This window comes from Procambarus clarkii, chromosome 16 (assembly GCF_040958095.1).
Source record: "Procambarus clarkii isolate CNS0578487 chromosome 16, FALCON_Pclarkii_2.0, whole genome shotgun sequence".
Classification (NCBI taxonomy): domain Eukaryota; kingdom Metazoa; phylum Arthropoda; class Malacostraca; order Decapoda; family Cambaridae; genus Procambarus; species Procambarus clarkii.
Window position 1 is genome coordinate 33323767 of NC_091165.1, and position 27922 is coordinate 33351688.

Here is a 27922-nt window from a genome sequence, read left to right on the forward strand (position 1 = left end):
TAATATGTTTTGAGCTAATCCCTTGTTCTGTGTAAATCATTTATGGAATTGTTTGGCAGTTTTGAGGCTTCATTTTCTTTGAACTCTCCAGTTGTCTGCGAAGCCTCATTGACTTCTTGGAGGCATTTTCCAATGAGGTGGCTGATTGTCACTCATTCTCTAAACCTTTGTGAGAGGGGACCTGTTTCTGAATCTTGTCCCCAGAAGGCCAAACAGAACTTCCACAACTGATGTAACCATTTAGTATGGAACAATCTCAGCAAGATAGCTGCAAAGAGCCAGCAGGACCCCCGTTTTAGAAAGAGGCATTTCATTTCATTCAACTCTTGTTTTTTCCCACGTACTTGGGCATTCCTTGTATAACAGGCATAGTCCATGGGTTAAGGTCAGGTACCACATTTAAAATTCTAATATCAGAATAGTTAAATTATAATGCAAGTGTTGCATAAAGAACTAGACCTTGCTTTCCCATAGTCACTGATAATACCTACACCACAACCTTGCACATTTACAACCCACTCACATTTCCTCCCTACCCCGTGCTCCCATTTATATTCCTAAACCACTACCAGCTGTATGCCCACCCCACCCCACCCATGTTCTCCCACCTATACCACCATCATCTGTATGCCCACCCCACCCCACCCACATTCTCCCACCTATACCCCTAGATCACCACCAGCTGTATGCGCACTCCACCCCACACCCACCCACTTCACACTTATTTCCTTTCTGTAAATTATTTGTTTAGCATACAGGTGTGTACTTAGGGGAGCAGGTAACATTTTTCTTTTTTAGACTATTCATAATACTATTTGTAGAGAAGACTACAATATTGAGATATACCCATGGCACAGGGACTGGGAATACCTCTCTCAGTTGGCTTGTATTGGTTACACCATCGAACGCTTACTACACCACAGAAGTGACTGGACGTGCTGTGCTCATTACATGCGTCGTGCCCGGCAGTCACTGCACTCAGTTTGATCATGTTATCCACCTGCTCATGTTGGGAGATGTGCCGGCCTATACATAACATTCAGGAGTTTCTTCATGCCATTGAGCATTAAATTTTTTTTATTAAAGTTGATGTTACTAAATTGCTTCTTATTTTTTTTTCTAGGTATGCCGGACACCTTACATATATGAGCTCAGCCCTTCAGTTTTGTCTAGCACAAGATCCAAACTCTGACTTTGAACCAAAATCAATTGAGTTTACAGCTTGTGATTCAGAGACAATATCAAGTGTGTGGCCTTGTCAGGATTCCTCTCAGTACCAGTTTATATATAAACAATATATGATTCTAATGGAAATATTTCAGAGTCATTTTAATTACCATATCGGTAATAATTAGTATATTTTTATAATGTACACCTGATTTTTATGATTTAATGTTGGTTCTGATACACTGTGGAGTGTATCATAAGTGCTTGGGGTTATGGAATTAATTGCACATGTTAATATTTTAATGAACTAAGATGTTGATGTAAAAAGCAACCCACTCTCCTGTTACTGTAATACATACAAACAAAATAGGGTATAATTAACTTTTGCACATTAAATAGTCCTAAATTTGTCCAAATGGCAAAACTTAAATTTATATTAAAACATAAAGCCTAATGTAACCTAGGTCTAGCCAAGCAAAATATAGGCTTAATTTACTATATATATAATTCACGGGGCAATAATATGATGTTCTACATTAGGCTTGTATGTTTGTTATGTTTACATATGTTTGTTAGATAGGACCTAAGTTACATTAGATTAATTTTGTGATGACTTCCCTGAGTGGCTGCTTAACACTTTCACGCATCCGAGCAGACCATCGTTGTCACCAATATTATTAATCACACCTGCACGCGTGCCGCTCTCGGGAGTCACGAGAAAAAATATTTGTATAAAATCCATTTATTATCCGATCAACTTGGGAATAGTTTACAAATGTTTGCCATGAAATTTACGTTTTCTCTAATAGCCGAACAGCTTATTAAAGAGAACGTCGTGGCAGTGAATCATCGTGGTAAAACAATTGTATTATTGACTCGACGAGTATAATCGACGTAGTTTTTATATATGTTGCCGGTCGAACGCATCCTTATGTGACCTTTAATACTTATGTTCTTATAGAACATTCTATTGCGAGCACATTGGTACAAAAATGAAATACATACATCGACAAATAAAGTCAGGACAGTGAATTGAATATACACTTTTCAAAGCGAGTTTCGCCGATATGCCGCCGCGGGTAACACTTCGGCCACTTCCCACACTGTTTTGGGTGGGCTACGACATTGAATCTAAAATAATATGCATATGTCCGCGTAGAGAATTTTATTGCGATTCCAATGATACCACAGTTAGCGATGTAGGACAACTGTAGGCTTCGCAACCATTAAGAGAGTGGAAACATTTTGTTGCTGTTTGGCGCTCTCGGCGAGTGATCTGAATAGTTTTTTATTTGGTGTTGATAGTCCTTATGCTTTGGCGGCATTTTATAGGTATGTTCTTATAGACAATTTTATTGCGAACACAGTGATACCAAATTTAAATACGTGCGCCTTCAATTATTGTCAAGACAGTCAAAAGAGTGTACACTTTTTCGGTCTTACCGCGTAGGCGCGCGAAGTGCCGAAAGCGCATAGGGTATGATTTTTTTTGAACGCCTGAGAGCACGAAAGTGTTAAGCTACCCAGTTGACTAGGTAACAACCACAGCAGAGACCAGCACCGGAACCTAGCCTCCTCATTATAGGCAGAGCAGTCTGGAGATACACGGTCAACTGCACACAGCAAGAGAAAATCACCAGTAAGATAGAATGTACCAAAACAGACTCGTGCATGGTCACTATTGACAGTAGCATCAGCGGTCTCAGGATGCCACCTCACTCACTCTCACTCTTTTTACTCTCTTGACAAGATTAGTGCACACAAGTTCTATGTGTACAGATATGCATTGGGCGTCCTTCTGACTTGGTCCAGCACAGGGGTGTTTGCTTGTGTTCTTTGTTTTATACTTCATATGTGTGTTTTATGCATTCCTTTGTATATGCCTTGGTTTAAATGAACAAATCCACAAGAGCCGTGACGAGGATTCGAACCTGCATCCGGGAGCATCCCAGACACTGCCTTAATCGACTGAGCTACGACAGGGTAAAAGAGGTTGAAACCGAAGTTCTACTGAACTTACTGGATCCCGTAGCCTCTCCGAGGCACAGACCAGGATTTTACACAACCCCCCCATCCCTGCACCCGAGCTATGTCAATAGGCTGTTCTCCCTCTTCGCCCTTACATCATCACACACAGAGATCACTCTAACGTGATGCATCAAATGAACAAATCCACAAGGGCCGTGACGAGGATTCGAACCTGCGTCCGGGAGCATCCCAGATTCGGGCACAGGTTCGAATCCTCGTCACGGCCCTTGTGGATTTGTTCATTTGATGCATCACGTTAGTGTGATCTCTGTGTGTGATGCCTTGGTTTAGTGTTCACAGTGGTTGAATAAGATCAGAGTTCTTCCTTGGTTGCTGCTGTTAGCCCATCTTTAACTAGGATTATCTTTCCTGAAAAAGTTCAGGATCCTCTCTGGTGTCTCCCTTTTGAGAGGTTTCATTACGGGTCATGCAGTTCAGTGATCTTTATTCCTGTGTGGGGCCTGGTATAAGTAGAGTTGTACTTTTCAGCTTAAGCTGCTGTTTTGCCAAGCTGTATTTTTGAGGGATGCACAGTTTTATTTGCACAATGAAATGGTTGGGGTCTGTGGCAGCATACCCTCCATCATTGGGTGTATTCAGTTTGGAGTTTATTGTGAAAATGTGCCTCAAGCATGTAAACCCCGCCTGCCCAGGATCAGTTGACACCCTGCAGGTTCATTTGTGGAAGCAGCCATGGCTGTTTTTTCAGGTTCTGATGCCACCTTATGGTCACTCTCCAGAGTGCTTGGTTGTACACTTAGTTCCTGCTGGACACACTACCTGTTACCAACATTCTGCCTACTGGGTTTTAGATTGTTTCCGGCCCAAAGTTTTTAACATTGTTTTGCTAAATTTTGTGTCGGTCAGGCCCCCCTTCAAGGAAGGTTGTATTGGCAGCAGCCACATCGTGGGATAGGGGCCACATTGTCTTTGTTTGTTGCAGCCTGTGTCTGAATCTGGTGCCTCGGAGTTTGAGAATCTGTTGTTTTCTAGGGGGAGCCTCTTTTGACTCCTTGAAGCTATCTATCTTGCTGAGATGGCTCCCAACTATTAGATTGCATCAGCTGTGGAGTTCTGTTTATCCTATTGGGGACCAGTGCCAAAACCTGGCTTCCTTCACAAAGGTGCAGGAAGCAGGTGACATTCTACCACTCCACCAGGAAAGCACCCAGAAAGTCAGCGAACCAGTACAGACTACTACTGCAGGGTTCAAAGTTACCGGAGCCTCAAAACTGGCAAACAAACTCCCTCAGCAATGTAAACAAAAGATCAAATCTCTTGAAATAATTGTGTGCTGATTTGCCCCCACTACTCCCATTAGTTGGGGGAAGGGGGGAGAGGCTTGCACTATCTGCTGGCTAATGTCATCAGTGCTGCAGCAGAGGTGCAAACAAAAAACCCTAACTGATGACTTGGAAGGGAGGGGACGGTGGGGAAATCAGGGTTCCACCAGGTCTCGCTCAGAAAGAGGCACTTGATTACATTTAATGCTGGTTTTGTGGGGGTTGGTGCTTGTGGCTCCCTGAAGCTAACTACCCATGGAGTAGGGAAGAAAAACTGGGACTTACTTGGGAGGATGGAAATTGCAGGCAATCATGGCTAAGGTAAGACTCCAAGTAGAGGGACATGACCAAAGGCAACACAGGCACGATGAGGCCCAGGAAAAAACCAAGTACTGGGCTGCCACAACCTTTTTGACTGCCAAAACCTCTGTACCTGAATATTGGTCCAGTACATGTTAGCAAAATCCACCACAAGAATGACGTACTTCTGAACATCATTGGCCCGAGAGTACACCACAGGTTGGCTTCCATAAAACATCCGCCAAACCCCTTGTTTATGGATGAAAAATTAAAACGGTTTATACTTGGCTCACAACTGATGACGTTCGAACAAGTGCTTCGCAGATAACTTTTGTTTGAAACAACGCTGTAAATGCTTTACTCACATATTATAAATGCAAATAATCGCCATCAGAACCTAAACATCTAATCTATCCAATGCCTAAATATGCACAGTATGCTAATCTCAAATTTACATTTGAGAAAATTTCTATTTGGAATGAATAGCATGTTAAAATTTGTGAATGTGTCTATGGGGTTGACCACTAGATGGAATGAACTAGGTTATTATTGACCTAAATGATTGAGGGGAGGGAGAGATGTGTTTGTCCATGCTCCGTTAAAATCTCCAAATATACCAGTTTTCTGTTTCGGCTCCCTGGAGCTATTTGACTGATATACGCTATATTAGTCTGGGGGCTAATGGTCAATGGAGTTCTGCCTACTGGGGACCACAAGCCAGAATCTGGCCCCCCTGAGAGAGGCCCAAGGAGCAATGGCCCAAGGAAAACCTCCTTATATTTGGGAGTTATCCCATATCTGTTATCGACTGGGGCTAGGCACCCAGAAAGGTAGGCATCACAAAACAAACCCCACTTAGGAAATTGCTAAAAGAACCCAAGATTAAACAGAGAAAGAGAACTCCCCAAGGAAAAAGAAACAAGCAAACAAGCAAGCATCATCCACCGCCACCACACATCTTGGCTGCACAGCTCCCCCCCTCCCCCGGACCCTTGCGCTGGCTGCCCACGCCTTCAGTTTGTAGGCTGAAGGGCTCTGGGGCGGTTGTCAACTCTGGCCTCAGTTTCTTGCTGGATATTGTGTGTGCACCTGTGGTGTTTATCCTGCTGTTTGTGGTACAGTGGTCAGGAGTAACGTAGTGTACTGGGACTGCATGAGCTTAGGGCTGCCTTCTCTTAGCATTCTGTAACTACCCTTGGGTTCTAGGGCTGCCTTCCCTAGAATCTTTGGGCCTGTAGGAACAGGAGGAACCCCAACTTCCAGGTTCCTGCTGCTTGGCATTTACCCTCCCCCTGGGGCCAGCTGGGGTTTTGTGGCCTTTGTCTGGCCTTGGGTAGATGGTGTTGTTGTTGCTCCTGGTTGGGGCACATCGGTGCTGTGCAGCACACACATCTATAATGGCGGCCGTGTTTCCTGTTCCTTCTGTAGTTGTGGTACTTTGTGGGGTTTTTCTTTTCTTTTTTTGTTTTTGTTTGGAGGAAGTCTGGTTTGACTATTCAGTCCATTTCCGATATTGTTGGTGTCCCTCCTTTAGGCCCCTGTGCTTGTACACTTCCCAGGGGTTCAGTTTTTAGCCCAGTTCCCTATTTGTTGTTGTCCCTTGGGCTCAACCAGTTTAGCAGCACCAGTGGCTGGGCTTCCCACAGGCAACACCTCCTGCGGGCCCTGGAAAACCCCGTCAGGGCTTGGCTGACAAATGGATGCATCATTCGAGTCCCATCTCGCCTTGTGCGACTTTGAGGGTTGTTCATTGCTCTTGTCTCAGGGTGATGCTCACCTGTTTTGCCACTGTCATGCTGCCTGTTGGGTCAGTAACACTTTCGACATGGAGTTGTGCGAGGCATGCTTCCCTCTCGTGCTCCAGTTTACCCATTCTTCTTCGGAAGTTCTTAGAGGTCTGGCAACATGTGCGTTGCATCATAGGTTTTGGTTGTTGCAATGCACTAGGTTGGTCATCCACTTGGATGCCCTGGGGCTGCCCCATTTTGAATTTAGGGACCAGGACCTGGGGGTGTTGGTCGCTTCGACCTTGGTTCTGTCCGCGCTTTCAGGTCCTTTCCCGGTGGGAGTGGTTTGCCCTGCTCCTCCTCCTCCTCTCCTGCTGTCGCCTGAGGGTTTCATGATTGGGGCAGGGTTTAGTTGGTGATGAGACTCGGGCAGCTTCCAGGACTGCTCCATTCGAGACGGAGACAGAAGCATTTGAGCCAGCTCCTGCTGTCGAGGCTTCTGGGTCCTACCAGCAGACCCCCTTCTTTGCTGCCTTCCCTGGACTGTGTTTTCTTCAAAGGTAGAGGGCGTAGAGGATGGCTTTGCCCCAGGGCCAGGCTTGGAAGCTCCCAGGGCTGGGGGAGGTGTTGACCAGGGGGGTTTGGTTCCCCATTTGATTCCGCTTGGGTTTTGGTGCCCTCATCGCAGGGTTTGTTGTTGCAGGGTAAGGGGGGTTCCCTGTATGAGTATGGTTTAAGGTTGGCTCCTCCCTGGGTTTGGTTCCAGGTTTCCTTGGGTTGCTTAGCTCCCTATTTCTGGAGGTTTTCTGCCTCTTGAGTCCTGCCTAAGAAGGTTTGGGAGGATCTTGTAGCTTCCCTCCTGCGAGACCTGGATTTTGCCTCTGTGGTGGATCTGTCCTCATTTGAATTCGGTTCCTCTTCCCTGTATTGGATGCATTATGAGGTTCTGGCAGTCTTCCTGGCTGGCAGATTGCCCTTTCTTTTCTCTGGGAGCATAACACAGGTTTTGTTGGACCTGCACGCTTGAATGGCGAGAGGCTGCTACCGTTCTGCAGGTTTACTTCAGGGGAGGGGGGCGATTTTTGACACCTTTATGCAAGCTTTTTTGCCCCAGTGCTTCCTTGGGATGTTGGCCTTCAGCAGCTACACGCACAGGTTCCCACCCTTTTGGCGACTTTGGTAGCCGAGGATTTTCGCACCCCGCGGGCATTTGGCTTCGGTCTTGCGAAGCCAAATTTCTTTTCCCTTCTCGAGTTGTCCTCGGACTGGCTTGGAGAGGACGTGGAGGCATTGAGTGCCGGGCTTTTGTCTGGGGTGCTGGCTTCGCCAGCTAGAGCATCGGCTGCACTTTTAAAGTTGTTTGCGCCGATACTCCAGGAGGCGGTGTCTCTGTTCTTTGCCTCTCGCCTCGCGTGTCGCCTGGCTGTCCTTGCTCTCTCCTTGGAATCTGCTTGGGCCCTACCTCTTCGATTTTCTTAACCTTTTTGTCCACTGTTGTTTGCAGACAGTGCCGCAACTCAGTTTCTGCAGGTGGCCTCATCTAGTTGCCCTCCTCTTTCAGACTTATTGGTTCTCCAGGGTGGCCGTTCTTGGGCCTCCTGGATGGGTCATGTCAGGGCTTGGGGTTCTTCTGGTTGAGGTGCACCCTTGGTGCCATTTTCAGAGCTGGTGCTTTCTGGTCGGCGCAAAGCTCTCTCTCTGCTCGTTGGCCAGCTTTTCGTAAGTGGAGTCGACCCTTTCGTGGTTCGCTCCGATGATGGGGCACTGGGGATGAGGCTGGCTCTGTTTGTCCACACTTTGTCTCATGATTCGTGGGCGTATCGGGTCATGTTCCCAACCCTTCCCTCCCCCCCCCCCCTCCCCATGACTCCAGGAATAACAGTTTGCTTCCCCACCACACAGTGCCAAATCAGCTGTGAGTTGCTACACCCCATTTGTTTTAACAACTCTGAGAAAAGGAAATGTGTTCCAACTGTTTAAAATGCTGTATATCACAATCTTCACCATTATTATTCCTTTAGTAAGACATTTTTTCTAATAAAAAGGCTATTTTCAGTCTAGATAATGCAATACTTGATATCACTAAATTGACTTGTGGCACCTAACGACAAGAGGAGGGGGCGGGCCGGTGGTTGGGGGAGGGGGTAGTGGCTGGACCAGACTGGCAGGTCTCGAACCAGATACTCAGATACATCCAGTAAAGAATAAATTGAAACAAAAAATAGTTTATTAATATGAACAAGGAATACACAAAGTAATGTACATAATGTATATATACAGTACATATTAATGAGTACAAATGTTGACGGGTAGAGGCTAGCTGTCTTCCCCCACCCCCCCCCCCCCCTTCCCTCCCAATACATCCCCTCAACACTGACTCCACAATTTATTTTGAATTCTTCATTTTGTCTATGGAATATGATAGAGCGAAGTGTTACAAACAACTGAAATAGTAACATTTTCTCAGTTAATTTAGTGAAAAACAGACAGTGAGTGAAGCATCGAGGTGACAGCCGGCGCCAGCCACGTGTTGCCAATGAGTTGATAACTCAGGCCAGTGCTCACCACTGACACCACCTGCCTCCCCTGACCCCACTATCACTTCCTGTCTTCCCTGACAACTTACACCACTGACACCACCTGCCTCCCCTGACACCACTATCACTCCCTGTCTTCCCTGACAACTTACACCACTGACACCACCTGCCTCCCCTGACCCCACTATCACTTCCTGTCTTCCCTGACAACTTACACCACTGACACCACCTGCCTCCCCTGACACCACTATCACTCCCTGTCTTCCCTGACAACTTACACCACTGACACCACCTGCCTCCCCTGACACCACCTGCCTCCCCTGACACCACTATCACTCCCTGTCTTCCCTGACAACTTACACCACTGACACCACCTGCCTCCCCTGACACCACTATTACTCCCTGTCTTCCCTGACAACTTACACCACTGACACCACCTGCCTCCCCTGACACCACTATCACTTCCTGTCTTCCCTGACAACTTACACCACTGACACCACCTGCCTCCCCTGACACCACTATCACTCCCTGTCTTCCCTGACAACTTACACCACTGACACCACCTGCCTCCCCTGACACCACTATCACTCCCTGTCTTCCCTGACAACTTACACCACTGACACCACCTGCCTCCCCTGACACCACTATCACTCCCTGTCTTCCCTGACAACTTACACCATTGACACCACCTGCCTCCCCTGACACCACTATTACTCCCTGTCTTCCCTGACAACTTAAACCACTGACACTACATACCTCCTGACAACTTACACCACCTGCTTTCCCCAACAATAAACCCTAACTACTGACACCACTTGACCTGACAACAACCCTCACCAATGATGCCACTTGCCCCCTGACACCATTTTATCATCCTTCAACCACTTCTTTCTAGAAACAATGGGTAATCATAATTAAACACTGCATAACTGTTTACACTTTGGTGAATCATAGTTGATGACAGCCACCTCTGACGCTCAGTCTTGGTGACCGTTTAGACGAATAATCCTCTCTTAATCGTACATTTGTTTGTTCCACTAAACATTTAGTACCGAATGCAATTTGTTCAGATCATCCGGGAATTTGATAGAGCGGGGTTCGTTAGAGTGAGGATGCATTGTAAACTGAATTTTTACAAATATTTAAATTTTGGACGGCATTGGCCTACTCCTACAAGCTCCGTGTATTGATATTAGGACGACAATAACGTTATCTGGCAGTGAGTGTGTTAAGTCGGGTGGCGCACTGCCGTTCCCAGTGTTTTGTCGGGTGGCACACTGCCATTCCCAGTGTTTTGTCGGGTGGCACACTGCCGTTCCCAGTGTTTTGTCGGGTGGCACACTGCCGTTCCCAGTGTTTTGTCGGGTGGCACACTGCCATTCCCAGTGTTTTGTCGGGTGGCGCAGTGCAGTGGTTAAAGATGCCTAAGGCTGATATGACTCATATTTGGAGTTACCTAAGTGAACTAGCTACATGGAGCTACCGAAACTCAACCACAAAGAGGCATTTCATTACATTAAATACTGATTTTCTTCGTGTTTGTTAATTTTTCCTCGTCATGGTTGTTTTCAATTTAGTTTATGCCAATAGGATGAATTGTGGACAGTTTGATGGCAAATGTCCATATTTTGTACTTAGACTGTACTCTGTTGTTGTTAAAAGTAGTCTTCATGAGGATATGTTAGTAAATAGATATAACATTACCTTCAAGTCTATTGTGTAACTCAAAGTTATAGGTCATGAGGCAATCTGTAAATTTTGTACCTTTTCTGGGTGTATTGTAAATCACAGTGGCTTTGTTAATAAATTTTTATACAAATATCTTGTACTTCATTCCTATAATTGTTAATATACATTAAGGAGTATCAGCAGTATTAGTGTATCCTTAGCCAATACTTAACTGGTTGTTTCCCTAATTCCTTCAGTTGTTGTGGTGGGGCTTGAGTGATTGGTTTAAGCCCGGCAGGCTCTGCTGGTAATGTCATTGATCTCTGTACTGTGCATAAATTTAATGTGACAATCCCACAAAACAACTAATCCCCCCCCCCCTCAACTGTGCTTTTTAATAGAGTACTGTTAAAATGCATTCCTTCATGATAAACTAAAATGGCCCTGGAAAACCCCCATCCTGTAGTAATATTTGCCATCAACTGGGGTTAGGCACCCAGAAAGGTAGGCATTACAAAACAAACCCCACATCGTAAGAAATGAACAGCGAAAAACCAAAAAGAGAGGTAGAACTCCATTCAATCCCAAGAAAACAAGCGAATGTTACACTCCACTGCTACGCCACTCATCCGTGCAGCTCTCCCCTTCTCGAGAGGGGGGGGGGGGGTTGCCCCGGGCCTCCCCGCACCAGCTACCTAGCATTCCAATTTGTTTGCTAATGTGAACCGGGACAGACCTCAAATTCCTTGGTGGTGTTTCGCTTTTGTGGCGACCTCTGCAGTGTTGTGTGTGGTGGCCAGGTATTCCTCATCAGTGCCGGGGCTGCATGCACTTAGGGGCTTCTTTCCCAAAGCGCCCCGTAAGTACTGCCCCTCCATGTCAGGGTTTTCTTCCCTGGGGTGTTCGGTACACCCCGCAGATCCTGATGTTGCAGCGTAATTACCTAAGTGCAGTTACAGGATGAGAGCTACGTGCGTTGGATTCGTTGCAAGAGGTGACCTTCAAGAGGTGTTTGTGTCTTTTTTTTTCTTGTACACAATAAAAATACATTATCATATTATATACTGTACCTATATATTATTACCCTACTAAAAAATACTGTATTACATTTGTTATTTACCTTATTGTTGGAGTTATGTCCATCTTGAAGTCTCGTGGAGCTGTGAATGCTGTACAGTAAATACGTACTGTAGTGTATTATGCCGTTAGTACTGTGTTGATTAAATAGTTCTGCTGTATGTTGAGAACTACAATACAGAACTACAATAATGAAAATTATTGTACACTAAAATTATGGCAACTTTAATTTTAACACTATCGCGCCCGGCGCGTGAGCACTGCAGACTTTGATGTCATGGGCCTGGCGGAGCATGCGGGCGAGCGTGCGGGCGAGCGTGTGGCGACACCTAAATGTCTATACTCGTTTCAGTTTTTTCACCTTAACTGCATTTTTTCACCATTCACCACCATTTTCACCTTAACTGCATTTTTTCACCATGCTACGTCATTCGTTTTGATATCATTATGTTCGCAATAGAATTGCCTACAGGTGTATATGCATATAGCGTCCAAAAGCACGACGTGGCTCCCCACAGCAAAGCCTAAAGTCGGCAAAAGTTACCCGTGAGCACACAAAATCAGTAAAATGTGTATACTCGTTTCAGTTTTCTCACCTTAATTCTCGTGCTACGTCGTTCTTTTTGGTATCATTGTGTTCGCATTTAAATTTGCTGCAGGTGTATATGCATATAATGTCCAAAAGCCTGGCGAGACTCCCCGCAGCAAAGCCTAAAGTTACCCGTGAACGAGCACCAATTTGCACACCACAACCTAATGTGTATACTTGTTCAGTTTGATAACATCAATTTTCGTGTTACGTCACTCGTTTTGGTATCAAATTTTTCGCAATGTAAAGGCGCGTATTTTAAAACTAGTCTCCTAATAATAGAACAATAACTGGAATTTTAACAAATATTTTCATTTTGGACGCTCATTATCACAAAATTATTTATATCTTTCCAGTGTTCTGACATACATTTGCATGTTACATCTTTCATTTTGGTATAAAATTGTTTGCAATCTAATGGCGTGCATTTTAAAACTAGTCCCATAATAATAGTACAATAAATAGAATTTTAAAAAAATTAAAAAATTAAAAAATTTAAAATTTTGACCAAAAACGTATTTATATTCTTTCAAGTGTTCTAACGTCACGTTTCGTGTTACATCTTTCATTTTGGCATCAAATTGTGCGCACTCTAAAGGCGCTCATTTTGAAGCTATCCCAAAGTCAATCAGATTAAAAATTTATTTTATACAAATATTTTTGTTCTGGACACGAGTCCTATCCAAAGCTAGGACTCAAGAGAAAAAAAGTGGACGCGAGCAAAAGCTGGGAAAGAACCAGATCCCGGGCTAGCAGACAAGCGGACGGACCTGCTGGGTGCCCACATCAACCAATCATTGAGGTAAGCTAAAACCCCGAAATCTAACAAACACAGATGGGCCACCATGACCCGAGTCAAACGTGTGAAAACGCAAGGTGCCAGATTCAAGCCTAACGGAAGACAACGAAAGCGGTAAGCCTGTTGTCCTACAATGAAACCAAACCAATCCCTAAGCCCCAGATGAAAAGCGATGTGTCAATAAGTGTCCTTGAGGTCCATGGAAATCATCTGAGTGCCCAGCTTAAGAACGAGCTGGACCTGGGACAACGTGGTCATCTGAAAGGAGGGGGCATGGAAAAAAACTGATTTGGACGAGAAAAGTCCAAAATGTACAGAAGATCTGCAGAGTCCCGTTTCAGAACTGGAAACAAGTGGGAAACCCACCTGAGAGATGAGGTCATTTTGATCGTGCCCAAGTGAACCCACTCCACTCCAAGATGTCCTGAGGGGCAGGGATGAGGTCTTACCCGTGAGACCCGACCTCCTGATGGAAGGAAGGGCCACCCAACTCCACCAAAGGCCGGAAGAAACAACCCGAAAATCCAACAAATTGCGGGACCAAGTGCAGGCAAAAGGAGCCAGCCTTTACCCGACTCACGAAAGGGCCGACTCAAACCCATAAAGCCAACCTTCGCATAGAGTGAACACTGTGCCGACCAGATGTAGAAGGCCCTAGGAAACTCACTGATGCAGAAACTGGCACCAAAGGCCTACCCCAACCAAATAAGGCTGAAACGCTGGCACGACCCATCTGAGAGGTCCTAGATTGCCTCCCACCCCCCCTTCCCTTCCCGGAGCACCAACAAGACCGAAATGGGATGGCATCTGGCCAAAACCGGCGACAGAAACTGGGCTACGTTATCCGCTGGAAACAACAGAGGACAAAACGGGAAAGAAGACTGCAGAGCCAGGGGCCCAAAATGAATCCAAAGACAGATCTAGCACGGCTTACCAACATGCGAGGCGAGGTGAAAAACATACATAGAAACCGCCTCTCAGAGGAAAGCCGCAAACAGCTTCAGCAGAACACACAACGGTGCAGCAGCTGAAACCAGAACCCCAGCTAGAGGCCCCTCACTCAACGCCCCCACATCCTCCGAAAGCCAATCCGAAGACAGATCCTGATAACCGAGGCTAAATGACCATGAGTCTGACGGGTCATCAGCTGCCAAGCCAGCTGAAACAGTAGGAACTTGAGCATGCAACTGCACCAGACCTACACCATGAGGAAGTGCAGGGGCGAAGAGCCACTCATTGAGGAACTCGAGCGAACCCCCAAGAATACCTGCAACACTGAAGAGACTTCCCACCACTCAAGCGTGCAGGTATGACAAAAGCCATGCCAAGCTCCAAGAGAGAAGAAGGGGCAGTCTGCCAGCCAGGAAGACTCTGGAACCTCATAACACACCCAGTATGAGGAAGAACCACCAAATTGAAACAAAGTCAGATCCATCACAGAGGCATAAACCGGGTCTTACAGGGGGTATGCATCAAGGGTCTCCCGAACCTCTGCAGGGGAAATCCGAGAGGAAGGAAACCTCTGGAAAGACGAATCTGAGGAACCCTCGGGAATCCAGCTCTAAGCGGACTTCCTTTGAGCCCGGGAACCCCCGACAAAGAGTCTAGGGCAGAGTCCTCATCCAGGCCCCCCTCCCCCCCCCCCCCATTCCTGAAGAAAAGACAGAGTCCAGGGAAAAAGCCTCCAAGAAGGGAGTCTGCTGGGATGACCCAGAGGCCCCAACGGTGAAAATCGAGGTCAACCACCCCTGAGCTCAAATCAGAAGGGGCAGCTCCGGAAGCCACCCGAGCCTCATCCCGCCCCAACTCTGAAACCATCAGCCTTTTGGGAGCGGGGGAGGGGTGGGGTGGGAGGGGGAGTTTATGGGGAAGAGCAGGATGAACTACGCCCGCCCGGGAAGGTAGCGGGAACACGTACAGAACCAAGGCCAAAACGATCAACGCACCCCAAATCCGAGTCCCTAAAACCCAAGCGGGGCAGCTCCGAGGCCTTCAATCTGGCAACTCACCTGGCTCATTGCAATAGGGAAAATCAAGTATGCAATACAGCCGCTGCCTGATCCCTGAGATCATTAGACAAGGAATGAGTAAACTGAAGCTCAAGCAGGTAACAAGTCCTGCAAGACTATGTCGTAGGTGTCCCCGACCCAACAGGCAGCAGGATGGAGGCAGTACGGATAATTGTCTCCCTGAGGCAGGGACGATGAACAACCTTCTACTTTGCACAAGGCGAGAGTGGACTCAGTAGACACATCCATGGTACCTACGAGCCCCTGGGGTCCTGCCAGAAAGCATCTACTGTGAAGGCCTCACAGTCGGGAAATAGTGCCATGTATGTAGGGAGACACCGAGACCACGCCAATATGAAAGACACCGAGACCATGCTGATGTGAAAAAGTCCACCTCTGGGTGGAAACAAACAAACTGGCAGTCAGAGAGAAACAGTGGCTGCCGCATTAGTATAGGTAGCTGTGCCAGCTGAAGCGCCCCACCCCCAAGCCAAAACACACTGCTACCTAGGGCAAGATGGAAAGCTACCGATGCACCCCAAGTACAAAGACAACCTCGAGCGATGAAGTCCTCAACGGGGACAAAGCCAAAGGAAGGAAGCGGTGTTGACTGTCCACTCCATGGAAAGGTGAATGAAGCACGACAGGCCATCTGCCAGGATGTTTGACATTTCCCGAATAGGAACGTTGTGGAGAGCTAAATCCCAAGAACTCAGAGGCGCCCCCCACGGTTGAGACAATTACAGGGGTGACAGGGGTGCAAGTCCGAATGGAGCCGAAGTCATAAGCCTCGAGGTAGCGGAACCCGTCACAGACACCAGTGTGCAAACTCAGCGGTTGCAAGAGATCCCTGGGTTCGCAAGGGAAGTACCCAGCCTCTTTCGCGAGGCGAAAGGGGCTGCCCTGAAGATAGCAGAATAGCCTCCAAAGCCAAACCCTGCCCGGCGGGTAAACCAGCACGCCAAAGTCCAGGCTTCCACCCAACAGCTTGAGCAACTACCAAGTGATCTGGGTTCTCCTTAAAACAGCTGAAGGCGGGACTACAACCAAACCAACACCGCAGAAGGGAGAGAGAGACAGACACAGTTTGCGAATCCCACACAAGGCCCAGCCAAGTCCGAACCTGAGAAGCAACCAACTGGGACTTATGCTAATTCACCAGGAACCCGAATCTGGTATGCTGGGAAAAAACAGATCCCTGGCTAGCACACACACACAGTCCGACTGGGAGCCCACATCAACCAGCCAACAAAGGAAGTTGTCAGTCAGGAAGGCACCAGAACCTCGAAAGGTCCCATATCCAGGGAAGAGGAACCGAACTTAAAACCGGAACAACACAGAGGCGAAACTGGGTCTCACTGGAGGCACATGCCAAAGGCCCCCCCCCCCTCCCCCAGAGGAATCCAAGAGGAAGAAAACCTCTGAAAAGATGAATCTGAAGAACCCTAGGGCATCTGGAAACAGACCCTGGGGGAGCCCTACATACCACATTTTCGGGCGGAAAAAGATGCACCACGAGAACAAAGGTTCAATAATTGTTCATATTGAATAACATTTATATATATTAATTTTTTCCAAACCCTGAGAAAAAAGCTCCATGGCTAAAACGGTCAGAAAATGGATAGGATACTGTGGGTCGGAGACTCGGGAGCAGGACGAGCATACAGGACAAGATCACCGGGGCACAAAACTGGTGCCCAGCAGAAAAGAAAGACCGGGAGACATGAGCACCACCCAAAAGTCCCCAGGAAAATATACAGTGTAGGACGCCTGGAATATAAAGAGACAAGACTAAGGTATGCGGCAACTGGAGCGGAACCATGGGTGGACCAAGCTAGGAAAGTATGCACTGCAGCAGAGTTGTCCGGTAGAGTAAGAGCAAACACTTACCATGAAGAATACAAGTAATCCCCCCGAACTAAAACATCCCAAGGAAGAGAAAAAGTTGAAAGAGTCATTGCAGACTAGATTGACCAGGAAAAGATGAACTACTCAAGATTAGTAGAACACCTAGGAAGGGACACTCGAGGAAACTGAGGACCAAAAGGAGCCACAGAGACAAGAAAAGGAACTTGCCCAGAGGTAGAGGAGGAAGGAAAGGGAATTTAGGAGGTAGGGCTGAAGTGAAGGCTACAAACGGAGAACCGCAGGAGACCCAGAAGCGCAGAAACACGAATCCAAGGAAAAAAAAAAACAGGGAAGAGGCAGACTTGAAGAGCCAAAGCACAATCTTGCAAGCACAACAAGAAGAGTACAGCAAGGTAAGGACAAACCTACCAGAACAACTGACACCACAGCAGGGAGGCAGAATAACATTGCAATTCATGCACCTCCCCACCCTAAGCAAAACTGATGTAACCCAAACCAGAAATATGTCACACCAAAGTTAAAGACAGTCACCAATAAAAACAAGAGAGCATCAACTAATTGAAAAATGTCCCAACATCAAATGCAAGCGCTAAGCAGCCAAATGTAAACACAACAAGCAGCGCTGCCAAGCGACCGGGCTCGGAAGTGCTCCCAGGAGAGGAAAATAGCTACCAAAACAAAAACTAAATCGCAGCAAACATTCAAACCAAAGAAAGATGTGCCTAACACATGATTCATGCTGGCAAATATGGTAAACCAAAGCAAAAGGGAAGGAGATGAAAAAACCTCCACCCCACTACAACAACCCCAGCACAGAAGGCACCAAGACCCAAGTTGGGGCAACAAGTTGATTCCCCCTAAGCCTTGGGAACCACTGACACAGACCCCAGGGTAGAATCCTCATCCATGTCCATCACCTTTGAAGAAACGGCAGAGTCCTGGGGAAAAGCTTCAGAGAAGGGAGCCTGCTGGCCCGAATCTGAAGCCTCGGCAGGGATAGCGGGCTCAACAACCTCCGTCCCTAAATCGGAAGGGGCAATTCCCGAATTCACCCAAGCCTCATCCCAAGCGAAGCCCCGCCCTGGCCCCGAAACCTCAGACGTTTGGGAGCCAGAAGCAGGGAAGAAGGAGCAGGGCGAACCATACCCCACCTGGGAAAGAAGCAAGGGCATGGACGGAACCACGGTTGAAGGAACCAACACCCCAAAATCCTGGCGCTGAAAACCCAAGCTCCGTAGCTCTTGGGCTTTCAACCTGGCTCATTGCAACAAAGAATACCTTGCACCAACATAACCTAGGCAAGCCTAATGGGAAGCTAGGACCTCCTCTGCCAAAAGCAAGTGAATATTACACATAGAAATCACAATAGCATGATGCATCAAATGAACAAATCCACAAGGGCTGTGACGAGGATTCAAACCTACATCCGAGAGCATCCCAGATGCTGCCTTAATCAACTGAGCTGCGACATGGTCAAACCATGACCATGTCGTAGCTCAGTTGATTAAGGCAGCATCTGGGATGCTCTCGGACGTAGGTTCGAATCCTCGTCACGGCCCTTAAGGATTTGTTCAAGCGAATATGCTAAAACAAAAAAGCCCCAGAAGCAACACACACAAACTGACTGCCAGAGAGAATCATCGGCAATTAGAGTCGCCAAGTGTATGCAGGCTGTGCTGGCTGCAGTGCACCACATCCATCTGGTTGATACCTGGTTGATGGGGTTTTGGGAGTTCTACTCCCCAAGCCCGGCCCGAGTTCAGGCTTGACTTGTGAGAGTTTGGTCCACCAGGCTGTTGCTTGGAGCAGCCCGCAGGCCCACATACCCACCACAGCTCGGTTGGTCCGGAACTTCTTTTAGAAAATAGTCTAGTTTTCTCTTGAAGATGTCCATGGTTGTTCCGGCAATATTTCTTATAGTCGCTGGGATGACATTGAACAGCAGCGAACCTCTGATGTTTATACAGTGTTCTCTGATTGTGCCCATGGCACCCCTGCTCTTCACTGGTTCTATTCTGCATTTTCTTCCATATCGTTCACTCCAGTACGTTGTTATTTTACTGTGTAGATTAGGGACCTGGCATTCCAGTATTTTCCCTGTGTATATTATTTGGTATCTCTCTCGTCTCCTTTCTAGTGAGTTCATTTGGAGAGCTTTGAGACGATCCCAATAATTTAGGTGCTTTATTGCGTCAATACGTGCCGTATATGTTCTCTGTATTCCATCTATTTCAGCAATCTCTCCTGCTCTGAAGGTGGAAGTGAGTACTGAGCAGTACACGAGATGGGACAACACAAGTGACTTGAAGAGTACAACCATTGTGATGGGATCCCTGGATTTGAAAGTTCTCGTAATCCATCCTATAATTTTTCCAGCAGACGCAATATTTGCTTGGTTATGCTCCCTATATGTTAGATCAACGGACATCATTATTCCCAAATCCTTGACATGCTGTTTACCTATTATGGACTGATTCGATTGTGTTTTGTACTCTGTATTATATTTCAGATCCTCATTTTTGCCGTACCTGAATACCTGGAATTTATTACTGTTAAACATCATGTTATTTTCTGCTGCCCAATCAAAAACTTTGTTTTCGATTTTCCATCAAGCGAATATGTCTTGCCCCACTCCTTACCCGGGGCAAGACAGGAAGCCCAAGAGCCTCAACGTACCCCAAGGGGAAGAACAATGCCAAACGACGAAACTCTCAAAGGGAACAAGACCCGAACGTCCTAGAAAAGATAACCATAGAACGCAAGGGAAGTACTTACCGGGCACATAGAGAACTATGTGCATAGGTAACTCTATGCTCATGCAGCCCAATGTACTAAGAACACCTGGCCAACACCCCACACACATCTGGCACAGCCACATGGGTAAAATCCAGACAGGAAAGCAAGGCCAGAGGAGACTTGTTGACACCAGGCACATCAGTCAATGAACTGAGGGGGGAGCGGCCGGCTCGCCTGAATGGGTTCCCTCTCTTCCCTGTCGGCTGGGCGCTAACAAGTGGGCACGATAGTTGGATGACGATTTGCTCGTTTCATTTTTTCTTTTGAGGGGAGGGGGAGTTCTTTGGTTCAGTTCAGACGAGTTCAGATGTAGGTTGCAATTTTAACCAGTTGGAGGTTTGTATTGTTTTGCCTACCTTTCTGGTAGTATCCCCAGTTGATGGCAGACATGACAAACTCTAAATGTAGAGTGCTCATATGGCCATTGTTCCCTGAGCCTCTCTGAGGGGGGGGCCAGGTTCTGGCTCGTGGCCCCTAGTAAGCACTAGAACTCCCGTGGCTGATAATACCAAACTAATATGGCACATGTCAGTTTGATAGCTTCAGCCGTTTGATAGCCGACGGGAGCCTCGTTGGCTCACAGAAATTGAAGTACAGTATATGATACCACAGAATCATTTTCTGTGGAATCATAGAATCATATACCACAGAAAGAGGTATATGAACCCCGCATCTTAACCAGTCCAGCCAAAAGGCATCCACCTCTTGGGCCTCACAGTCGTGGAATGGTTCTGCCTCAGTTGACTCCTTGTGGGTTGTTCTGTTGCCTTGATTCCATTCCGGGGTTTGTTCTCTGGTTGTCTGTGGTGTTCAGTCTTGCCAGCCTGTGGTCCTTCCTTGTGCCCTTGCTTGCCTTTGTGCCCTGTTCAGTTTTTTGCCGCTTCTTGGCTGGCTGTGCAAACATGTTCTGGGCTGATCTTTGGGCGCAGAGGTTTTAGAGGTCTTGTGGGATTCTGGCAGTCTGATGTCTTATTGCTGTGCCCAGACCCCATTGCCCTAGTGGCTTTGGGTTGTGTGTCTCACTACATCCACAGAGTCGTTTTGTCTAGCTGGCCTGCAGTCTGTCCTCATAGCTGTGTTGTTCATGGTTGTTCCACTCCTTCAGCTGGCCTGGTCTGCTTTTTGGGCACTGGGATTTTGGCGGTCAGCCTATGTCTACTAGGTGCTTCGTCTCTGTACTGTCCTTGTGTTGTTTTGGGTCATGTTTTGCAGTCTTGTGCCTTATTTTTGTCTTCAATTCTGTGGTGCTCCCTCCTCCCTGGTTGATCCCTGTTTGTTCCTTCTCCATGGGTAGTTAGATTCATGGAGTCACAAGGGGCTCCCTCCAGAACTGTAATGAAATGCCAATTTCTGGGTGAGCCCCAGTGGCTCCCTGCCACTCTCCTCCCCCAGGGCATCGTGTTTCCATCATATAGACCCTAGGGTGGATCAGCTGGCTGACCCTGGGCTGCCTCCCTACTTTCCAAAATATAAGGTGGGGCAAATGAGCTCATGCTAGTTTGATACATTTTTTATCATTTGTTTACATTGTTGGGAAGTTCTTTTGGCAGTTCTCAAGGCTGCAGTCTAACTTGTAACCAGCAGTGGTCTGTTTTGGTTTGTTGACTTTCTGGGTCTTTCCCTGTTGGTGGCAGCCATGAATAAATTTATAGTAATTTTATCATAATGCCACTGCTCTTTGCACCTCTTAGAGGGGACCAAGTTCTAGCCTATGGTCCCTGATAGGCCTAAAAGAACTCCAAGACTGATGGCATCTAATAGTTGGCACACTATCAGATATAGTAGCTTCAGGGAGCCACTGGGAATCGCCCAGAAATTGGCACTTCATTACATTCAGCACTAGTTTTTTGCAATTGTCATGAAATAGCACTATAGTGATGGGTAAGTAATTATCAAAAGAAGGCGCCAAATAATAATGGGTAACTAAGTCGGCTTAAGAACTGCCATAATAATAAGCATGTACATGTGTGCAGTAGTAGTCAACTGAAGGAACTTGAGCATGCCAGCATAAATATCCTTTAGAAACCTCAGTCACCAAACTACACGACAACCACCACCAATTATTCAAAGGAGTCACTCCTAAATGTACAGTACTTTAACCACTGGACTGCGCCAACCGAGAAAACTCGGTTGGTGGGAAACTGAGCCAACCGATAAAACTTTTTTTTTTTATTTTGTTGTACCCATTCAAAATGTGTGCGCACTAGGTTGTGTATGAAATGGACTCTTAGGACCTCCAGTGAGAGGCAGCCATCTTGGAAAAACTTCCCAGAATGTCCTAGGGCTGCTGGCTGGGTTAGTACTGAGTGAGCAACCATGGGTGGCACACGTGTCTCTGGCTCCCAAACACCTGTCTGACGCGGTGTTGAAAGATTGCGCGCTGTCGGTGAAATTCAGACCACCTTATTTGAAGAACATAAGGGTCATGATATTGGTGAAGCAAGGCGCAATAAGGACCTAACACAAAGGTTGAATGCAAGTGATACAACACCTATGAGGACGATACAGCGAGCGCATTCAGTTGTAGCGCTGAGCGCCACCCTTGCCCACCTATGCCATCTCCAATTTCTATAGATGATACATAGACGAATCGTTATGTGAGAAATCTTTAAAGAATTCTGATAAAGAAAGAGATCTAGGGGTGGTTCTAGATAGAAAACTATCACCTGAGGACCACATAAAGAATATTGTGCGAGGAGCCTATGCCACGCTTTCTAACTTCAGAATTGCTTTTAAATACATGGATGGCAATATACTAGATTTCCTGAGACCTGGAACTTTAAAAACAAGAGGTCATAGATATAAACTAGCTAAACACAGATGCCGAAGAAATATAAGAAAATTCACTTTCGCAAACAGAGTGGTAAACGGTTGGAATAAGTTAGGTGAGAAGGTTGTGGAGGCCAAGACCGTCAGTAGTTTCAAAGCGTTATATGACAAAGAGTGCTGGGAAGACGGGACACCACGAGCGTAGCTCTCATCCTGTAACTACACTTAGGTAATTACTAAAGAAATTGTTCACGACTTTTGTTAGGCCAAAGCTAGAATATGCAGAGGTTGTGTGGTGCCCATATCTTAAGAAGCACATCAACAAACCGGAAAAAGTGCAAAGACATGCTACTAAGTGGCTCCCAGAACTGAAGGGCAAGAGCTACGAGGAGAGGTTAGAGGCATTAAATATGCCAAAACTAGAAGACAGAAGAAAAAGAGGTGATATGATCACTACATACAAAATAGTAACAGGAATTGATAAAATCGATAGGGAAGATTTCCTGAGACCTAGAACTTTAAGAACAAGAGGTCATAGATTTAAACTAGCTAAACACACATACCGAAGAAATATAAGAAAATTCACTTTCGCAAACAGAGTGGTAGACGGTTGGAACAAGTTAGGTGAGAAGGTGGTAGAGGCCAAGACCGTCAGTAGTTTCAAAGCGTTATATGACAAAGAGTGCTGGGAAGATGGGACACCACGAGTGTAGCTCTCATCCTGTAACTACACTTAGGTAATTACACTTAGGTAATGCCCCAATAAACTCGGTGCATCACAGTGGTTAAAGAGCATATGTGGAACAATGTTTGGACTCTTGGTGGCTACTCGATTTTTAAGCTTCTTTTGTTTTGGGAGGAACAAGTGGCCTCAACAGTTAATCCTTGGGCACAACAACACTTGGTCCCAAGGTGGGTGGACTGCAGATTGGTGCTCGTACAGTATTTCATTAGTAAGTGTGAGGATATGAGGTTATATATGCAATTCTCTATGTCAACTCTTGTAAAAATTATCCACATTATTTGTAATCTAAATAAAGACAAAATTTTTAGAAATATACTTTATTTATGTGAAAACAAGAAATAGCTTTTACATACTTACGTCATGTTAGAGCAAAAAGAGGGATGGAGTGAGGCAAGCTACCCGTCTCTCCCTCGGTCAAAAACATATAAATTATTTTAAGCCTATCCAGGCTATTTTTATTATATATTAGACATATGCAAGAGTTTATAACAATCATTTTAAATTTTTTTCATTGGTTTATAATTTAATTGTGTTCCACTAATGGTGTATTGCAGGTTTTTTGTATAGCCGTTGGTGTCTACCGATAATACACGCAACAAGTGTAGAGTATTATTGCTAATGCACCTCATATATCTATGCTCTTTTATGGAAGTTACAGTGATTGTGGAAAATATTGTCTATTTCTTGGTCTATACAACTATATAGACCATCACAACTGGTCTATACGACTGTTGTGATGGTACACAACAGTCCTAATAGATACTTTTTCCTTGCAGCTGTCATGTGCCACTGAAGGTCACTAAAGACTATTTAGCAAAATATCCCAAAGTCTTCAATAGTGTTTGACAAAAATGTAAAGTACGAGGAAAATTAGTGTAAGGGCAAACTGAATTTTTGCTTTTACTCCAAAACAAGTGTGCTTCATATCGGTAAACAATTGGAAGTAGCTTAAAAATTGCTGGAACGTGTGTTGTGGTGTCAGCCATCAGCGTCACCCGTTGGTGTTGTGAACCAGTTATGATGAGAAGAATAAGTTACATTTTTATTTGAACTCCTCAGTATGCCCAATCCTTATCTTATCATCTTCAAAATGCAATGATTTAGATGAATCTAGTGACTTGTATAGGGCTTCTGATCTGACATTGACAGTAATTGTGGTTCATCTGTCAATGATGATAATAGAAATGGTAGAATAGAAAGAGATATACTGTTTACTATAACCAACTTGAGCAAGAAAAATCTTACACAGAAGTACTGTATGAACTGAAGACAAAAGTTGCTTTTGTCACCAGTCTTTTGTTGCAGTCACCAACTGCCTTCCCTGTGCTTCAATACACACTACATTATTTTTTATTTTTACTCATGTAAAAACAAGCCATATGATCTGAAATTTTGCTGCTATTTAGTATATTTTTGTCAGGGCGTACCATCCATGGTTCACCAGGAACAATACAACATTTCCTGCAGTCACAATAGTAATATCAAATCCCTTAGACATAAACAAAGTTTTTTGAGTTGCATTAAAAATAGTACCGTTGTGTATTCTATCGGTAGACACAAATGGTTACATGAAACACCCAGAATGTACCACCGGTGGAGCACACTCACAAATATATTAGGAAACGGATAAGAGATAGATCAGACACCTGTTGTTTGTACATGTATACTAAATTAACTTGTGTTCCAGATAGTAGAGCTTGAAATACAGTACCTAGTGAAATACACCAAAACTTAAAAAAAAGTCTGATTCATCCAACAATTTAGAGGGTAAGGTAGAAAAGAGAGAGAACGCTGTACGGTATACTATACTGAATTTACACTTGAACAATGGTTTTTGCCATAAAAATATTTAAGAAAATAGTTTTAAATTAATTTACGACAAGTATTACACAAACATAACCAATACTTCTAGATAAAATGAAAAGATTTTCCAATGGTCCAATGACACATATGTATGGGAATAACTAACCTATTGACCAAAAGTTAAATTATTAAATAAAATAATTTACCAAACTAATGGGATTGATGTTCAATTAAACAAAAGGAAATTATGACAATTGATTGAATGTTTATTATGCACCCCATACATATCCTATGGGTAATCATGGGTCCAGGAAATGAACTCCATAATGATCTAATACAGTATTGTATATTTCCCTTATATTTTCCCTTATATGTATATGCATTAAAATATAGGAAAATAGAAAAATATTTGATACTTCTAATATTGCATCAACTTCATGAAAAATTCATCATTGTTATGAAGCCCCGTCTTGACAATAGTGTGTGATATTTGAATTGCATGTTTATTCTAAGGTTGTTACTGAAAATGTGTATAAATTTAGGGCAAACCCTCACAATAGGTTATGAACCACCTTTCACGTAACCGACGTAGTGTTTAATGAATTGTTTACGGAGATTTTCCATATTTTGCAGCTCTGGGACTTTTATACTTGATGAAGGCAACGAGGTTGTCTCTCACAGTCAGGACCAGGGCTCGGTGCTCACCCAGCTTTTTCTTCTGTTGATGATGCTAGTGAAACAAGAAATATGAGTTAACAACTTATTAAAAATGTATTATAAATGTTAGATATTGTAAGAACATAATTCTTTGACCAGAAAGCCATCAAGAGACTTCAACATTTTAAATATAAATATTCTAAATAATTCCTTAAGATATACAGAGGAACCTCAATACTTGAACAACTCCCAACATAAACAATTCGGCACTCGAACACTGTGTTCGTGTTCGGTACTCAACCGTTTGCTCAGCACAAAAACATAAACATGCATCCCTGACACGTCAGTTTTGACATAGATGTCATGCAATGCAGAATACCACAAGACTTCTCTATGCTTTCTTATGTTTTCTTGGCAATTTTTTATATTCTTAGTGTAAATAAGTCACCATGTCACCTGAAAGAGTTTGTCATAAGAGCCAAACAAAAAGAAAAATGGTTAGAACTAAGATAGAGATTAAGAAAGAACTCATAGCCAAATATGAAAGTGGTGCCCCTATGTATTGTTACAGAGTTTGGTATGCCTAAATCTAGTTCTCTGATAAATATGTGCAAAATAGGGGAAGTGCAAAGTTTTCACAAAAAACCAGCGTTGAATGTAATGAAGCGTCATTTTCTGGGTGAGACCCGAAGGCTCCCTGGAGCACACCGGGCTGATGTGTATATATATTAGACCATGGTAACAGTAAATCGATAGAGTTCTAGAGGGACCTTGGGCCATGGGCCAGAACCTGGACCCTCACAGAGGGGCCTTGGTTCATTAGCCATTGCTCCTCTAATGAGGAGCAATGGCCTATAGACACCTCCATGTGTTTGAAAGCAGTGTATATCTTCTATCTACCAGGTCAGATACCCCAGAAAGGTAGGAATCCCAAAAACTACAGGTGGTTAAAAACTGCAAACTGAAAGCCGAACTAGCAGGCAGAACTCCCCAATCAGAAAACAAGTAAATAAGCATGTCACCACAGCTGCCGTGCCGCTGTCCGCGCTGCTGTGCGTGCAGCTTCCCACATCCTGAGAGAGGGAATGGGGAGCCCCAGACATCCCGCGCCAGCTACCCAACCCCAGTTCAGAGGCTAAATATACAAAATGAAAAAAAAAAACAGCGTTGAATGTAATGAGACGCCATTTTCTGGGTGAGTCCCGGAGACTTCCCGGAGCTATCCCAGGCTGATATGCTAATGTTAGACTTTGGCATCAGTCATGTGTATGGAGTTCTTAGGCCTACCAGGAACCACGACCAGAACCGGGCCCCCTTTGAGAGGCAAGGGGAGCAATGGCTATAGAAACTCCATGTGGTTGGAAGCATTCTATGTCTGCCATCGATCGGATCAGGCATCCAGAAAGGTAAGCGCCCCAAAACAAACCCCTATTCTGGTTCAAATTGCTACCTTACTTACTAGTGGATAGAACTCCCCAACAGAAAACGAGCAAACTAGTATGACGTCGCTGTGCCACTGTCTGTGCAGCTCCCCCCCTCCCTGGAAGGGGGAAGGGGAAAGGGGAAGCCCCCAGACCCTTCACGCTGGTTACGTACACCTCAGTTCTTGAGGCTGGATGTCAAAAACACAAAAAAATGCCGACTGGAGGGAGGGAGGGATGCCGGGGAGCCTCCGGGACTCACCCAGAAAATGACGTTTCATTACATTCAACACTTTTTTTTTTGGGGGGGGGGGGGCACTGTCGGCTCCCCGGAGCTAACTACCCACAGACGGAAAAAAGAGGGACTTACCTGGGAGGTGGTCGTCGCTCACTCCACAACTCGAAGTACCAAACCTGAATTCGGATGGATCCATCTCCAAGGCATAATCCGGGTCAAGCAGGAGGTATGCTGCAAGGGCTGCTCGCACCACACCAGGTTGGATGCGATAAGCCGAAAACCTCTGAAAAGATGGAACTGACGCACCCGGGGGAATACAGAACCGAACCCGGGGAGGGGCCAACACCAAATCCAACTCGTACGCAGAGGGGGGGTAAGAAAACCCCACTCCTTGTAACAACAAGCCCTGCTCAGAGGAAAGAAAAACCCAGGCGGGGTCC

At 45.5% G+C, this 27922-nt stretch overlaps 2 protein-coding genes across 5 annotated transcripts in view; one reads left to right on the forward strand and one right to left on the reverse strand.

The window, feature by feature from the left end:
* LOC123760112 (uncharacterized) overlaps window positions 1-10861 on the forward strand; it is a 183142-nt gene extending 172281 nt beyond the window's left edge. Inside the window, exon 8 of the mRNA XM_069325433.1 lies at window positions 1130-10861. Coding sequence (XP_069181534.1) covers window positions 1130-1355 — 226 coding nt within the window. The 3' untranslated portion in view covers window positions 1356-10861. The remainder of the gene's footprint in view (window positions 1-1129) is intronic.
* A 12803-nt stretch (window positions 10862-23664) lies between these two features.
* LOC123760113 (HEAT repeat-containing protein 3) overlaps window positions 23665-27922 on the reverse strand; it is a 237276-nt gene continuing 233018 nt past the window's right edge. For all 4 annotated transcript variants that reach the window (XM_069325425.1, XM_045745599.2, XM_045745596.2 and 1 more), the window contains exon 12: window positions 23665-25896. In XM_069325425.1, the coding sequence (XP_069181526.1) occupies window positions 25774-25896 (123 nt within the window). In that variant the 3' untranslated portion in view covers window positions 23665-25773. The remainder of the gene's footprint in view (window positions 25897-27922) is intronic.